This window comes from Pollachius pollachius, assembly GCF_949987615.1.
Source record: "Pollachius pollachius genome assembly, chromosome: 17".
Lineage (NCBI taxonomy): Eukaryota > Metazoa > Chordata > Actinopteri > Gadiformes > Gadidae > Pollachius > Pollachius pollachius.
In genome coordinates, this window is record NC_136950.1 from 18,476,593 (window position 1) to 18,493,148 (window position 16,556).

Here is a 16,556-nt window from a genome sequence, read left to right on the forward strand (position 1 = left end):
CCCGAGAGTATGTCCCTACACATAAAGTGATGCCAATATACAAACCAATATAAAATAAAAAACCAGTATATGGACATGATAGGAATGGTGAAGTGACAAGCAGGGTGCACAATGCGAGATGGTTGTGAATGTTTGAATGGTGTCTGACACCTTGTGGACAAATGGGGATTTTGTAAAAATTAAGAAATTATATTGGTCATATGAATACACTCAAATATTGCCCATTGGATTATGCACTCGTAATAATATATCCTCAATAAATTCCCTTTAGTTATGATAAATCTTATAGTTGTTGAAACATGTTGAAATATTAAATATTATAAACACTGGCTTTGCACATGGATGGCTTTGCAGTATTTTCGAAATGACTGCGTTCACCTTGCATTGTTGAAAAAACATAAACAGGTATTTTCTCAGCTTTATCCTACAAACTGTACTTTAGTCACATGTAAACAATTGTTAGTGCTTCATTGTCGCTATCCTCTTAGTTGCGCTACCGAGGTCCGCCGCTGGGGGGCGCAGCTGCACCGCTGGGGGACGCCACTGCACCGCTGCCGGCCGACGCTGGGGGGCGCTGCTGCACCGCTGCCGGCCGAGCGCCGTCCTGAACGACATCCTCCCTGGTCCCGTGACGAACTGGAACTTGTGCGGCTTGATGTTTCCTGCTTCAGGAGCTGCTTGTCAGGAGCTCTCCGCTTGTTAGAAAGTACACACTGTGCTTTCAAAGTCCACTCCAGGGGGTTTGGTTCTCCGACGGCGGGTGACGGCGTCAGTGCGTCGCCCTGAGCGGTGTTTCCCTGGGATCGAGAAGGTCGATGGAGGACCCCCTGGAGCTCTAGGTTTCGTGAGGTATGTCATGTTTATGTTCCCACATTCCCCCTCCGAGCCTCGCAGCCCGCCGCCGGCCTGCCAGGGAAGAGTCTACTGTTGACATCAGTGTAGGGTGCTGCACCCTTCAGCAGGACAAACGGGAGGAAAGTAGAGACCTATTAGGGTGGCATTAGGGTGTCATGTCCTCAGGACGGGAAACCCGCTCGATGTAAACGGTTGAAGGAGCAGACATGAAGCTTGGCCCCCTGAGCTGAAGCCACGGTCAATGTTGGTTTAGGTAAACTCTTACAACCACTTGTTGGCTTACCCTCTCTCTCTCTCTCTCTCTCTCTCTCTCTCTCTCTCTCTCTCTCTCTCTCTCTCTCTCTCTCTCTGATATTGGTTCTTATTCTTTCTTTATCCGTCTCTCTGTATGGGATCGGTATCCAACACCGGTTGGGTTTACTCCCCGCTGGGTTCCTGAAACATCATTTTTTTGTGTAACACACGTGATTGGACTTTTTCCAACGTGTGCCCTTTGCAAGTCGACTTTTCTCCTCAGTCAAACTTTCCAGAGCCAACGTGGCCCCAGGAGTGTTTAGAAATGTGTGTATTTAAATGTCGTGGCCAGCCAAGTAACTGCTTTAGATTTGGATTCAGGTTGCTCGGTATCATTCTACCAGTTCCATGTTCATGCATGGCTGTCCTCTGATTCCTAGGAAGACTAAATGCCGACTCAAATATTTGCAGTTCAAACAAAGTTGTGATTTTGATTGTTTTCCATGTGTCGCCGGGGATTGAGGAGCACACAGACCCGCAGCAGGCGGTGACATGAGCGGTGTTAACTCTTCAGGAACTTTGTTCACTTAAACAAGACTTTAGGGTAATCGCAGGCCATTAGCCAAGAAGGCTGTTCACATCCAAAGTCTTGCCGGTTTGGTCATTCCACTTTGCTGGACATTGACTAAACACACAGAATGTCTCAACTCCGTTGTGAATAGAACCGAATATTGCGCTGATTCTGTGTCACATCGGGTGTGTGAATATACCCTGTTCTTTCGTTCTTGTGGAGCCAAGTGGCTTCAGTTTGTACCGATTATGGTTGTTAGCGTTCCATGTGTTTGAGGGACCGGGAGGTAGTCTGAGGTGACCTCCAGAGACCTGGGCTAATGTGAGAGGGAGGAATCAGGAGCCCGTCGTCACACATGACCGAGTCCTGAAGACTCTCGTTTCTCCTGTTTACTTCCCCCTGTCAGAATGACAGTGCGGATGGTCTCTCTGTTGCTGATGGTCTCTCTGTTGCTGATGGTCTCTCTGTTGCTGATGATCTCTCTGTTGCTGATGGTCTCTCTGTTGCTGATGATCTCTCTGTTGCTGATGGTCTCTCTGTTGCTGATGAGCTCTCTGTTGCTGATGTTCTCTCTGTTGCTGATGTTCTCTCTGTTGCTGATGATCTCTCTGTTGCTGATTATCTCTCTGTTGCTGATGATCTCTCTGTTGCTGATGATCTCCCTTTTGCTGTCTACTTTGCCATGATCTGTCAACGTTATTCGGTGAATTTACAATCACAAAAACATTGTTTCTAAGCATTTGAATCTGTTTTAAATCTATAGCCCCAAATAAATGCTATGTTTTAGAGGTGGATACTATTGAGGAACTCAGAATATAATGCAGAACCTTAGTGTTGATGAGGAGTTTATCATTTGCTATCTCAATTCACATGTTCCTTAATAAACTAGGCCTATTCTCTATTCCTCTTTCATAGATTCACTCCATATCTCTCCCCCATCCCTCCCTCCCTCCCTCTCTCTCGCTCTCTCTCAGACACACACAACCACACCTAGGCGTATGCACGCACACACATACACACACACACACAATCAAAGCGCTGTTTAAAATTGATGTCAGACTTCCTCTGAGGATGTCCACGCGCAGGGACGCGTGTTTGAACTCGGCAGGAAGAGGGTTATTTTTAACTTCTCTGTTGTATCGGAGCCTGTCGGCGCGGGCCGGCGCAACAATGGCTGACGGTTGGAAACGGCGCGCGCTTCCCAAATACTCGTTTGTGTTTGTTTTTCCGACCAGCGATGTCAGTCGCTCCCAGCTCAACGCTGTGTGCCGGTTGGTCGGTGTGGTCGTGTTCCCAGTGTTCCCAGTCCTGGGAGCAGCTGTGTTAGAACGTTGAGGGCGGCTTTACCCCACGGTGGTAGTTCGTTCCACCTAAATACGAAGGTATGCCTGGAATGCTCAGAAGCAGGTCTGTGGATGCCGGTGGCTTCCAGTTGTTTGACTTCCTGAAACACAGCCCAGATAGGCTGCAGCTTATCACAGGCAGAACGACTGGTTCTGTTTCCAAAGTCAATACCCGACACATCCAACCGCTTATTGACGGGTTGACATTCCGTTCGGAACGTGTTTGACTTTGACAACGGAGGAATCCATCCATGTTGTTGTAATGAACTTGTGAACTAGGACAGATGTACTTTTTCAATGTTTAAACAGCGTTTGTGACAAGTTTTTAAACCAAAGAATGAATCATCATGGTATTTATACATTCATAAGAGAGGGAAAATGATAGGCTATGAATGAGGTGGAGAGAGAGAGAGCAAAATAGAGAGAGGCTAGCAGTGAGCCGGCATGGGAGGAGACCTTTACGCATTCTAAAGAGGACCTCTCCTTAAAATGCCACTCACGCAGGCACGCACACACACACACTGCATGCACACTACACACACTGCATACACACACACAATGCATACACCCCCCCCCCCACACACACACACACACATATATATATATATATACAAATACACATATACAAAGTATACACACACACACATGGCATACACTGCACACACACACATACAAACACACACATATACAAACACACACACATATACAAACACACACATACAATCACCACACACTCGCTCGTCGACACTTATCTCGACGGGTCCAGCAACGTCGGTGAAAGGGGAAAGGATACGAGGAAGAGCGGGAGGGAGGGAGAACTGAACAAACATTGATGACATCACCGCCCTCGCACACAAGACAATGGCGGGAGAAGAGATGAGTTCTGTGCTGTCAGAGAGAGGCGGCGATTGTGCCCGCAGCCGTGATCCCCTTCAGGGTTTGGTCGGGCAAACAACGTGATGGTGACCTTACCCACTGGATACGAGCGTGTCTCTCAGTACATGTACCTGCCATGTCGGTGGACTGCTGTTGGATTTCTATGAAGGTGATGAAGGATTTTCTCACTTCCGGTTGTTAAGCCTGCTGGAATGTTACCTGAAAATACTGTGTGTGTGTGTGCGTGTGCGTGGGCATGTATGTACTCAGTTATGATAAGGGGAGGAGGACGTGTCAGCATTAATATAAGCACTGAGTTATGATTATAGTGCATTTTTGTGGGGGGGTTGACGACGATCGTGTGATAGGAATGCACCCGTGTGTGTGTGTGTTGTGACCGAGCAGTTTCAATTTGATAACATCACATTTTCTTACTAATTCTTTACACCCACGTTCCGGGCAAAGAGGATGCATGACTTAATCACCAGGATGAACTCTGCTGCCAAAAGCAACGTGACACCTACTGGGACCAGCCCGTCCGTAGCACGAGGGGCGCTTTCAGTAATTGGGGACAGTGTATCACAACCAAAGACATAGCTTCACTCTATTCTAGTCCTATGAAGTTTAATAGTCATTCGCCAGATTATTGAATTATTGAAAGGAGTTTTCCGATGATCTCAGATGCGTGCCGTTAAGGAACAGCCATCTCACCTCCAACACACGTATATTAATACTTTATGATTGACCCTTTTTGTGTTTTATGTATTTTAGTGATTTCCGTTGGGCGGTGACGTCACGATGAGGCCGGGCCCGTTCCAATCCAGCACATGACCACCATCCTGAAACGCTATTGGACCGCCAGCCGTGACCTCTGCTACGCGATCGCATGCACGCTTGACCTCTGACCTCGGAGCTGTGAAGGGGGTCATGATGGAGTCGCAGCCGGACGGGCCCAACGTCAGCATACCCTGCTACAACGAGCAGAGGGACAAGAAGAAACGCTTCACCGTGAGTCACGTCTCTGGAGTGGATCTGAGGACCTCAGAGGAACCACCCTCATTTAGGTGTCCTGCCGGAGTCAGGCTTGGGACCATTTGTGATCTGATTTATTTTCCTACACTGCCATTATGGCCATTTGAACAAACTTACTACCAGAACTTGCATTATAAACAACTCCTTTAAAACTTCTTGAAAATATTACTTTTAAGACACGTTTGACCGTACAACCCCGAATATTTACAATGTAGGATGTTAATGCACACACACAACATACTTCTTACACAAGCACCACATGCACACAATTAGAGAACAGACTGCCTTCAATCAAAGACAATTTTCTAATATGGCAACATGTTGGATAAACAAAGCTTTTGAACTTGAACTTGAACTTTAATGCTCCATCGGTAAAGCGGGACACTGAAGATGTCCGGTGTTTTGCACACTAAAACGTCTTAAAAGACATTTGCTGATAATAATCAGTGTATCTACCTGGACTACTCTGGATCATAGTAAACAGACAACGGTTGTATCCTTTAGCTGGGACACTTTTCTTGGATGTCTTGAATCTTGGTGATCTAGAATAACCATGATTGGACAATATGAACATAGAAACAATCCCCTGACCCTAGCTGGAGTTGAAAAGTCTACCGGCCAAGCAATTGTTTTATTATATAACTGGTAACTTTGATACCTGCCAACTTGTCTGCCATGATTATTGCATTTGATTATGCTGTTGTAAAATTGAGGATGAATCGCAGTTTCTGGACATTTAATAATGAATGCGAACACAATTTAGTTTAAGTAGTTTATTCTTTCTTCCCTTTCTTAGGTTTACAAAGTGATGGTCAGTGTGGGGCGGAACGAGTGGTTTGTCTTCAGGAGATACGCAGAGTTTGACAAGCTGTACAATGCGGTGGGTGATTCCATTAAGCTCTTTCACGCAGCTCGTTAGGTAATGAGGCATCGTTCGCTAATTGGTTAATTGTTTCTGATGTCCTACCGTGAGAATTCATGGCGGCGGCGTCTTTTAAGTTTTTAATCGTTTAGATTAGATCTGATTACATTCAAATCAACTTTGTTGTCCTTTCGAAGTATAATTATGATGCGGTTCTCGTCCAACCAAATATTGAACAGTGGCATCGTGCAAGCTCATTATATATATTGTTAATTGAAATTCTCAAATGTTCTTTGTCCTGATGCAGTTAAGGAAACAGTTTCCGTCGATGAACTTGAAAATTCCTCCAAAAAGGATATTTGGGGATAATTTTGACCCAGGTAGGACTTTCCTCTGATTGTTTCACATGATCATCTAACAGGCATCTGCCATATTTGTAATGGGTTTATGTACGTTTTCTGTCCATGTTCCAGAGTTCATCAAGCAGAGGAGGAAGGGCCTGCATGAATTCATCCAACGTCTCGTCTCCCACCCCGAACTCTACCACCAGTGAGTTCAGATACCACCCGTAGAGCGATAGCACAGTTTGTGCTAACGTATCATTCTCAACAGTTTTGTTTTCCTCTACCGGCCTGTTTATAACATTCCAATTTGAGTGATTTGACCAAATTGATCAAATCTCTGCGATTGAAGATGGAGACCTTCAGTGTTTTAATGGACTGCTCCTCAGATCTAAGCATGTGACTAATGTCCGGTGTGTTTGATCCCCAGCCAAGACGTGAGAGACTTCCTGCAGATGAACAAATCCAAAAACATCTCGGATGTCTCAGAGGACGAGGACGACAAAGTATGCGCTCTGGATTCATGTTTATGTTTTTAATCGTGATACTTCTTTTCATATGATTATAACTAACGAGCTAATAGTGTTCAATACTGTTATCTGGTTCTCATTAATTCATTGAAGTCACCCAAAGGTTCTTAAGATGGAAGGATATCAGTTTAGTGCTGTGTAAGTGCTTACCCATGTTATGGTGGTTAATGGTTTATTTCTCCTGTGTTACAGAGCAACTCTTCCTCAAGAAACATTAACCTGGGACCCTCTGCAAACCCCCAGTAAGCCCCTCTGGAATCACGTCAGAATCACAGCGCATTAAAACAAATATATATATATATAATTAAATATAAAATCGAATCAAGAGTTAACACGCTCCAGGCTCAGTTAGACTGTTGCCAATATCAACCATTCACCATTAGCATCAATAAATAACTGAATACTTTTGACTTGTTTTAATTTGTTTTACCGCAGGGCCAAGCCTACAGACTTTGACTTTCTGAAAGTCATTGGAAAGGGCAGCTTTGGAAAGGTAGGTCTGCGGCCCCATGCGTCTGCCCCGCCCTTATGGTGCTCATTTACATTTACATTTAGGGCATTTAGCAGACGCTTTTATCCAAAGCCACTTACAATAAGTACATTTGTCATAAGAAGTGAAACAATATATCGCTGTCAGTACAGTAAAGATGTTCATAGAGCCAAGTGCAAGTACCGACAATCGCTAAGCTAACCCATTCCCCGTGTACAGCAATGCTAGCAGCTACTGCAGATGCTACACAATTAAGTACTATGAATGAGTGCAATGTAGATTAAGTGCGTACATTAAGTGCCAGGACGTACAACATACAATGGTGGCCGGAAGGGGCTGGGTAGCTATGCAGAGTCCAGGTGAACTCTGAACAGGTGAGTTTTGAGTCTCTTGCGGAAGCTGGTGAGCGACTCTGCGATCCTGACATCAGCAGGGAGCTCGTTCCACAGCTGAGATTTAGGAATTGATTTGAGGAATCTGACATTTAAACATTAAACCATTTCTGTTAATCCCTTTCACAACGTTGAAAAGTACCAAATATACAGTGTTCTGGTATTTCACTTTGGTTTCTTTAATGCATTAACTTTTCAAACAATGTCACTTCTCCCTTCTCTGGGAATTCTGTTGTTTTGAAACAGCTCTACTCCAGTGTGTAGGAAGTGAGAGCCTGGCTTTGCATCGCTGTATTGTTTACAGACATCCGTGGACGCTGTTGTTGACTCATGCATCACAATGCGCTTTCTCTCCGTCTCTCCGTCCCGGGACAAAGGTGCTGCTGGCCAAACGGAAGAATGACGGGAAATATTACGCCATCAAGGTCCTGCAGAAACGGGTTATACTCAACCGGAGAGAGGTAACATCTATGTGCAGGCGTCTTTGTACTAAATCCAAGAGTGGATGTTTATGGATCTCTGACCTTAAAGAATCTTGAAGCGAGCATCATTCATTTTTGTTGTTATACTTTTCCCTGTATGGGAACCAAAAGCTCAATCTTTCAGTTCTCCTGGCCACTACCCTTAATCCTACTGTGGGCTTTACAAATCGCAGAAAGAAACTGAAACTTCATATTTTTTTGATATATTGGACTTTTTTCTACCAAGGCGTGGTTGTATTCCATGAGTCAACAGTGTTCCCAGGGAGGTTGGACTGGTGGGGGCCTGCTTTACCACTGACCTAGACAGAACCATCCATTTAAAGTGCCACGGTGACTTGTGCGGTTAGATTATCCAAACCCAAGCAGCAACGGTCTTTGACCGTTTGAATCTCACTTATGACAACAATGGGAGACTAATGTGACTGTAAGCGGCCACGGGCCATTGGGCTAGACGACGCTCCTGATCAAGGAAAAAGGGTTTCTGTGTTTACCTCCTTGGGGAACGTCTGCAGGATAGAGGTTTGGTCATAGGCTGACTGCCGCTTCTATTTATCCCTCGTTCGCTCTTTAGCAAAAGCACATCATGGCGGAACGCAACGTGCTGCTGCAGAACGTGAAGCACCCCTTCCTGGTGGGCCTGCACTACTCCTTCCAGACCGCCGACAAGCTGTACTTCGTCTTGGACTTCATCAATGGAGGAGAAGTGAGTAGTTTCACTACTGACCATCACCTCTCCCAGTGAGTCACCCCGCGGCCGGTGACTCAGCGGGCACGAGGGCGACTACAATAGCCCCACCGCCGGACGGCCGTGAGGTCGGCCTCGCTGAGGGCAGGGGGACCCCCGGTTCCGGACTGGACGCTGCTGGTCCCAGGGGGCTTCAGGGCGGGGCCGGCCCCTGGTTAGCATGCAGGGCACGCTGCTGCTTGGCTCGCCGCTATCTTGACTTCCGGTCCGCCGGGACTGGGTTGCGTTCTGACCCCGCGACTGAAGGAGAGGGAGCTGGACGGATGTCCCTGTGGCCTGCTGAATAGAACTATACTGATCTAGATGCTCGGATTCTAAACTATACTATAATATACTAGACTACACTCTACTGCGCTCTGCGCTTTACAACACTATAATGTACTACACCAGCGTTTCTCAACTGGTGGGTCGCGACCCAAAAGTTGGTCGCAGACTCATTTTGAATGGGTCGCGGAGTGTAGGAGAAAAAATAAAATAGCTAAAAATAGTTCCAGTGATAAGGCCATCTGATAAGAGATGAGATTTTAGGTTATTTTTAGTGAGCCGGATAATTTGGATCAGCTCACCAACAAGAGCCGGCTCTTTCGGCTCCCAAACAGCTCTTCAAATGACCACTTATACCTTTTATAATTCAGCCAAATGTAGCCCGTTTTGACATATGATTCCTATGTGTCGGCCTATATATCACTTCAATTACTAAGTTCAGCACTACCTATCTCTGCGAAAGTGGCTTCTCAACTTTGGTCCAGCTCAAGTCCAAGCAGAGGAAGGTTGGACGCTGGACATGACCTGAGAGTAACTCTGTCAAACATCACCCCAGACTTTGAAACTCTTATCAGGAAAAAAGCACATCCCCAACTATCTCCTAAGCTTCACTGAATGCTTGTTGAGTAAAAACAATTCGTTTACTAAGCCTACTTGAAGATTATATTTGTGTGATCAGTTATGATGTTCATCTTTTTCATATTCACCTAAATCAGCAGCATGCAGTATTGATTGACCAGTTTCTCATTGCTAGAGAGCTCTGTATGCTGGGATGAAAAAGGTTTTGTTTTTAAGTAAAAAAAACATGATGACATTGTGTATGTGTGATAGTGTTTTAGAGAAATAAATTTGCTTGGTTTTAATAAAAATGGGTCGCGACATAATGACCATGAAAAATGTGGGTCCCAAGGCCAGATCAGTTGAGAACCACTGTACTACACTATACAACACTATACTATGTTTTTTGTCTTTTGTTATTGTTCCTGCATGACTACACATGCTCTTAGATGTGACACACAACATTAGCTCATTGACAGACACAGTGTTCACATTCGGCCCTGAAGACATTTCTGTGTAGGCGTAGGTGTAGTATGAAGTGGCCTCTAGTGGTGAGGGTGTAGATTACAACCACAACACAGTATACAGTATAGCGCCATTTAGATATACAACTTCCCTCATACACAACAATGGTACTAGATGCTTCTCTAGGTGCAAGGTGACCGTATTCTTTCCGTTGTAATTAACCAAACCTTCAACGCTTTATTCTAGCTTTTCTTCCATCTCCAAAAAGAGAGAACGTTTCCAGAGCCCAGAGCTAAGTTCTACATCGCTGAGATGGCAAGCGCTCTGGGCTACCTCCACTCGCTCAACATCGTTTACAGGTGTGTGTGTCTGTGTGTGTATACATGTGTGTTTACATCTATAAACCCCCACAGAAACATGTGTATTCCACATGTACACCTCCAAGTATTTCTTGTCATCAGGGCCAAATTCTAGTCGTTAAAGTTAAAGACAGTTGCGGTTCCCCTCGCTAGATGTTTGTCCTCAGGTAGCCTGGGGTGTGTGTGTGTGTGTGTGTGTGTGTGTGTGTGTATACATGTGTGTTTACATCTATAAACCCCCACAGAAACATGTGTATTCCACATGTACACCTCCAAGTATTTCTTGTCATCGGGACCAAATTCTAGTGCACATTTCATGTCAAAAGACATTAAAGTTAAAGACGGTTGTAGTTCCCCTCGGTAGATGTTTGTCCTCAGGTAGCCTGGGGTGTGTGTGTGTGTGTGTGCGTGTGTGCGTGTGTGTGTGTGTGTGTGTGTGTGTGTGTGTGTGTAAACATCTGCCGTCTAACATTTTCCCTGCTTTCTATCCTTTGTTTCCTCAGAGACTTGAAGCCAGAGAATATCCTTCTTGATTACGAAGTAAGTTCTTAAATGGGTTCTTTTTTTTTTACAACAATGGGAAAGGTTCCAGCAAAGCTCCATTAATACAGACAAAAGTCTAGTATACTGATCCTATCGTCCAGTTTACTAGGTGTAGTAGAGTGCGTTTTTTGCTGACTTATGTTATTCTTAATTTGCACTGTTTACAGGGCCGTAAGCTAGAATCCAAGTCCAGAGTCAAGTCAGTTTAAATTGTGAAGCTCTTAATCGCACCCAACCACAGCCCTAGATCCCAGAGGCCACACACAACACCCTTAAACCCTCTGAAGGGGCCCCACACGCAGAGTGGGGAGCCCAGGGGGTACACAGTGGAGGGGCCCTCCTCCCAGGACCCCTGGTAGTGCTGTAGGGGCCCAGTCCAACGACACAACAACAGCATCAAAACACAGTGACGCTCGTCCAGATTTGTGATGAGCCAGAGGAACGGGGGTTGTGTAACTTCCTGTCGTGGAGGTTCCTTGTTCCCCCTGGCGCTAGCGTGCTTCACCCACCGCCACCGCCGCTGGTTCCCGCCTCAGCGTGCGGAGGGTGAGCGAGTGAGCGTGATCAAGGTTAGCTTTGGCCGGCAGTTCTGAGGGGGTGAGGGAACATTCGGGGGAGGGGGGGGGGGGGAGACGAGGGGGGGGGGAGGCTGTGCTCTCTGGCCAACATTCCCTGGCAACAATGGCTCCCTCAGTCCCCGGAGAATATAATGCGACGCTTGTGTGGCACACGCTGTCTTAAAATGTCTCTCTCTCTCTCTCTCTCTCTCTCTCTCTCTCTCTCTCTCTCTCTCTCTCTCTCTCTCTCTCTCTCTCTCTCTCTCCAGGGCCACATCGTGCTGACAGACTTTGGATTGTGCAAGGAGGGCATTTCCCAGACGGACACCACCTCCACGTTCTGCGGGACGCCCGAGGTACCCCCGACCACCCACTCTCCCACTGTGTCTAACGAAGGCTTAGTGTGAAACCGTAGAACCGTTACCACATTTGTTGTGGGGATGGAGTTGTTATTTTTGGGGTTTCTTTGTCTATTTTACCCTGGTGGGTTTGAGCCAGAACCCACAGAGGATGACTCACATGTTCCTGAAGCACAGAATCTTTTAGTGCTCGTTCTCCAGACCAGGGTGGGAGAAGCTCTCATAAGGAATAATACCATACCACCATAATGAGGAACTGCTGCTGTTATGGCTGGGCTGTGTTCTCCGGTCTTGAGCGTTCTCCTCCTCCTCTGGTTCCCTGTTCTCAAGCGTTCCCTTGTACTCCTCTGGTTCTCTGTATTTCATGTGTTCTCTGGTTTTCTGTTTTCATGTGTTCCTGCGTTTTGTTCTCCTCTGGTTCTCTGCTCCTCCTCTGGTCCTGCTCTGGTTCTCTGTTCTGTGGTCGTCCTCTGGTTCTCTGTTTTCTGGTCCTCCTCTTGTTCTCTTTTCTCATGTGTTCCAGTGTTGGTTCTCTGTATCTCATGTGTTCATGTGTTGGTTCTCTGTATCTCATGTGTTCCTGTGTTGGTTCTCTGTTCTCATGTGTTCCTGTGTTGGTTCTCTGTTCTCATGTGTTCCTGTGTTGGTTCTCTGTATCTCATGTGTTCCTGTGTTGGTTCTCTGTTCTCATGTGTTCCTGTGTTGATTCTCTGTATCTCATGTGTTCCTGTGTTGGTTCTCTGTTCTCATGTGTTCCTGTGTTGGTTCCACCAGTACCTGGCTCCAGAGGTTCTGAGGAAGCAGCCCTACGACAACACGGTGGACTGGTGGTGCCTCGGGTCGGTTCTGTACGAGATGCTCTATGGCCTGGTGAGTTAGCAGGTTGACGAGTTAGCAGGTTGACATCTAGTCTATGGCCTGGTGAGTTAGCAGGTTGACGAGTTAGCAGGTTGACGAGTTAGCAGGTTGACATCTAGTCTATGGCCTGGTGAGTTAGCAGGTTGACGAGTTAGCAGGTTGACATGTAGTCTATGGCCTGGTGAGTTAGCAGGTTGGCATCTAGTAGTTTATGACCTGATGAGTTAGCAGGTCGACATCTAGTCTATGGCCTGGTGAGTTAGCAGGTTGACATCTAGTCTATGGCCTGGTGAGTTAGCAGGTTGACGAGTTAGCAGGTTGACATCTAGTCTATGGCCTTGTGAGTTAGCAAGTTGATGGGTTAGCAGGTTGACATCTATTCTTTGACCTGGTCAGTTAGCAGGTTGACGAGTTAGCAGGTTGACATCTAGTCTATGGCCTGGTGAGTTAGCAGGTCGACATCTAGTAGTCTATGACCTGGTGAGTTGGCAGGTTGACATCTAGTCTATGGCCTGGTGAGTTAGCAGGTTGACATCTAGTCTATGACCTGGTGAGTTAGCAGGTTGACATCTAGTCTATGGCCTGGTGAGTTAGCAGGTTGACGAGTTAGCAGGTTGACGAGTTAGCAGGCTGACATCTAGTCTATGGCCTGGTGAGTTAGCAGGTTGACATCAAGTCTATGGCCTGGTGAGTTAGCAGGTTGACATCTAGTCGATGGCCTGGTGAGTTATCCAGCAGAGTAGAAGCTACATGACAATCTAGCTGCTGTGTTTTCTTTGTTTCTTTTTGAAGATGTTTTGTTTTCTGCTGCTTCCTTTACGCACAGTTTAAAGTTGTTAAGTTGTTTCAGTGTATCTATAGAGGAACAGGCTGACCTTGTTGGTCAGCTGGTCTATACTAGATCCAACAATAAAATCGGCGACGTTCATTTTTCCCGTGTTACTGTGGGAGTGTGTATGGATGATGGCTCGGCTCAGCAGTCTGTCCTGGGTCAGTCCTATTGGACTCAGGGACTTGTGGAGGCTGCACAGCTGCACAGGTTAAACCGGCCATCACCCCACACACACTCAGGGAGAGATCTCCTGCATGGCATCGTTGTCTACAAACCTTACAATAAACACAGGTTTATTGTAAGGTTTGCAGACAATGATAAAAACCCTATCCCTTTCCTCACTGCGTCCTTGTCTGGAGGGGTCCCTTGTCCCTGAGCGAGACACCTCACCCTGACTGCTCCTGACGAGCTGGCTGTCTCCTCGTGTGGCTGACGACGGCGTCGTAGTGTGAATGTGTGCATGACTGGGTTGGGCAATATTGCAAAGCACTTTGAGTGGCCACTGGTTAGAAGAGCGCTCTATAGGAGCAATCCATTTACCATTTGTTCTTCTTCGGTGGTGGCCGCAGCCGCCGTTCTACAGCCGGGACACGCACGAGATGTACGACAACATCCTCCACAAGCCGCTGGTGATGCGGGCGGGGGCGTCGACCACGGCCTGGGCGCTGCTGCAGGGCCTGCTGGAGAAGGACGGGAACTGCCGCCTCGGCTCCATGGACGACTTTGTATGTGCACCTCAAGGGGCTTCTCCTATTGGTCGAATTCGGAGCGACACCGGAGTCGTTTGTTTACCTTTGCCAGGGGCCATGATTGTTTGAATGAGTTTGTTTGAAACCTTTTTCTTTTTTGTCTTGCAGAACGAGATCAAAAGTCACTACTTCTTCTCCTCCATCAACTGGGACGACCTGGAGAAGAGGAAGATCCCTCCTCCCTTCATTCCTAACGTGGTAAACATCTCGTTTTATATGTTTTATAGACACGTCCCGTAGGCCACTACCAGTTGGAGTCATTGTGTGCGGTCCCGATATCCACCAACTTAAGCAATGCATAGAAATAGCTTTGTGTGCATTAATGAGAGCCTGTTTGTGTGGTGAAGGCTTTAATGAATTACAAAATAACATGGATTATAGAGTTTAAACTTAGTAAAGTCTACATAATCATATTTGCTTAGCTTATGCAGCAAAGTTGCTCATGTAGGCTTCAACATATTTACTAAGGTAGAGAATATCTGTAGGCTTATCTGTAGGCCATCAGTCTCACATTTTAACCGTAATTTGATGCTGTTTCCCGGAGCAGTATCAGTTGTAGTCATTGCGTAAGAACCCGGTATCCACCAAACCATCTGTTCAGATTCAGATTCAGATTCAGCTTTATTGACCAGGTTTGCGCAACAAACAAGGAATTTGACTTCTGTTAACCCTTTGCTCTCAAAGGACAACACTCAACACTTCACCTGTTGTTAATGTATAAAAAAGAAAACACAAAACAGAACAGTACGAAATATAAATATACTGTTAAGTATACAGTATAACAATATAATATAATAAACTAATTTGCAAAAAAGAATATACAATAACAATATATGATATAAAGATCCATGGCCTGCAGGAAGAAGGAAGTCTGTCCGGCAGATATAATTGACCTTTGACCTTTTCAAAGAGGCAATAAAAATAAAATAATAATTTCCGGCTGAAGTCGGATGCTTGGTGGTGAGGCAGCCTACCGTAGTAGTCAGTGTGATTAGCCGTTACAAGCTGTTTTGAAAATCGGCCCCTTCTGACAACGCAAGTGGGCGTGTCCGCCGAGATGTGTGCTGGATAGGTCAGTCTACCAGCCTACCCGGTGGACCGTAGCAAACGTTGCTCATCCATCCGTCGTCCATCTAGGTGGACACGCCCATTTGTGATGTCAGAAGAGGACGATTTTCAAAACGGCTTTTAACGGCTGATCACACTCATACCTGATGGTGTAACATGTCACCTTTAACGCTCCTCTCCCCCATCTCGTTTGCTCCCCCACCAGACATCCAGTCACGACATCTCCAACTTCGACCCAGAGTTCACGGACGAGACGGTGCCCAACTCGGTGTGCTGGTCCCCCGGTCACTCCTTCGTCAACGCCAGCGTCATGGAGGCGGACGAGGCGTTCCTCGGCTTCTCCTACGCCCCGCCCTCGGACGACTCGTTCCAGTGAGACCCCAGAGGCCTCCTTTAGGTCCTCACGTCGCTCCCCCTGAACTCAAGAGTCGTGAGCGAGGCCACTCCAGGAAGCCAAGGAGGAGAGACAGCACTCGGAAAGAAAGGAAAAGAGACCAATTGTTTGGCAAGACGAATTTGTCTTTATTTTTTAGTCTTTGTTTGTCCTTCTGTGAGATTATAAGAGATTATATTTTTAAGAAATGCAAATAACTTTCTATCCTAATGTATTTGGTTAGTTTAATGCCGGTTAAAAGTGGACCAGTGGTGAAGGCCTTGACCTTCCTTCGGAAAGGTGCCATGAAACCAACTGAATTACCCAGTGGGTGAAACCCTCCTCCCAGTGGATGTGCCTCCATCCAGTGGTCTCATCCCAGTGGGACCATGTTAGTGCCTCAGCGGTTTGGTTTGTCGTTACTGTAAAGAGATTCTGGGTTTTCTGACCTTGGGTGGAAATTGGTCATACTTGAGAAGACACTGAATTTTATTTTATTCTTTTTGAATGACAGGTCATTTCAATCGTCGAATAATGTACATATTTTTCGGTGATGTCTTTTACATTTTTTATTTTGCTTTCTCATTTATATATCATAACGGAATAACCCTAGGAACGCTTGCTTTTGTATACAGTAGAGACAACACTGTACAGTACTTTGACGGACAACTAAATGCACAATAAAAAAAAATACATGGAACCTACGCAATGTGTAGAAATATTATTTTCTTTGTGTATATGAGAGCTTGATTGTGCAATAAAGTCTTAACGAATAATAAATTCAATGAAATATACTTTACATTTTGTATAGTCTGTTA

The 16,556-nt window shown here is 46.0% G+C and overlaps 1 protein-coding gene across 3 annotated transcripts; it reads left to right on the forward strand.

Moving 5' to 3' along the window:
• The first annotated feature begins 663 nt into the window (after positions 1-663).
• On the forward strand, positions 664-16,442 carry sgk3 (serum/glucocorticoid regulated kinase family member 3). Of its 3 annotated transcripts, none has more exons than XM_079754432.1 (17): positions 664-858; positions 4,651-4,887; positions 5,708-5,791; positions 6,081-6,153; positions 6,247-6,322; positions 6,545-6,620; positions 6,837-6,886; positions 7,080-7,137; positions 7,904-7,987; positions 8,580-8,711; positions 10,287-10,399; positions 10,903-10,939; positions 11,769-11,855; positions 12,633-12,728; positions 14,118-14,273; positions 14,406-14,495; positions 15,571-16,442. In XM_079754432.1, exons 2-17 carry the CDS (start codon positions 4,807-4,809, stop codon positions 15,739-15,741), a joined length of 1,464 nt encoding a protein of 487 aa, XP_079610558.1. In that variant the 5' UTR covers positions 664-858; positions 4,651-4,806; the 3' UTR covers positions 15,742-16,442. The 3 variants fall into 3 exon arrangements, with proteins under 3 accessions (XP_079610558.1, XP_079610557.1, XP_079610559.1); XM_079754431.1 differs by having other exon boundaries at positions 664-849; XM_079754433.1 differs by lacking the exon at positions 664-858 and adding an exon at positions 1,006-1,108.
• The last annotated feature ends 114 nt before the right edge of the window (positions 16,443-16,556 follow it).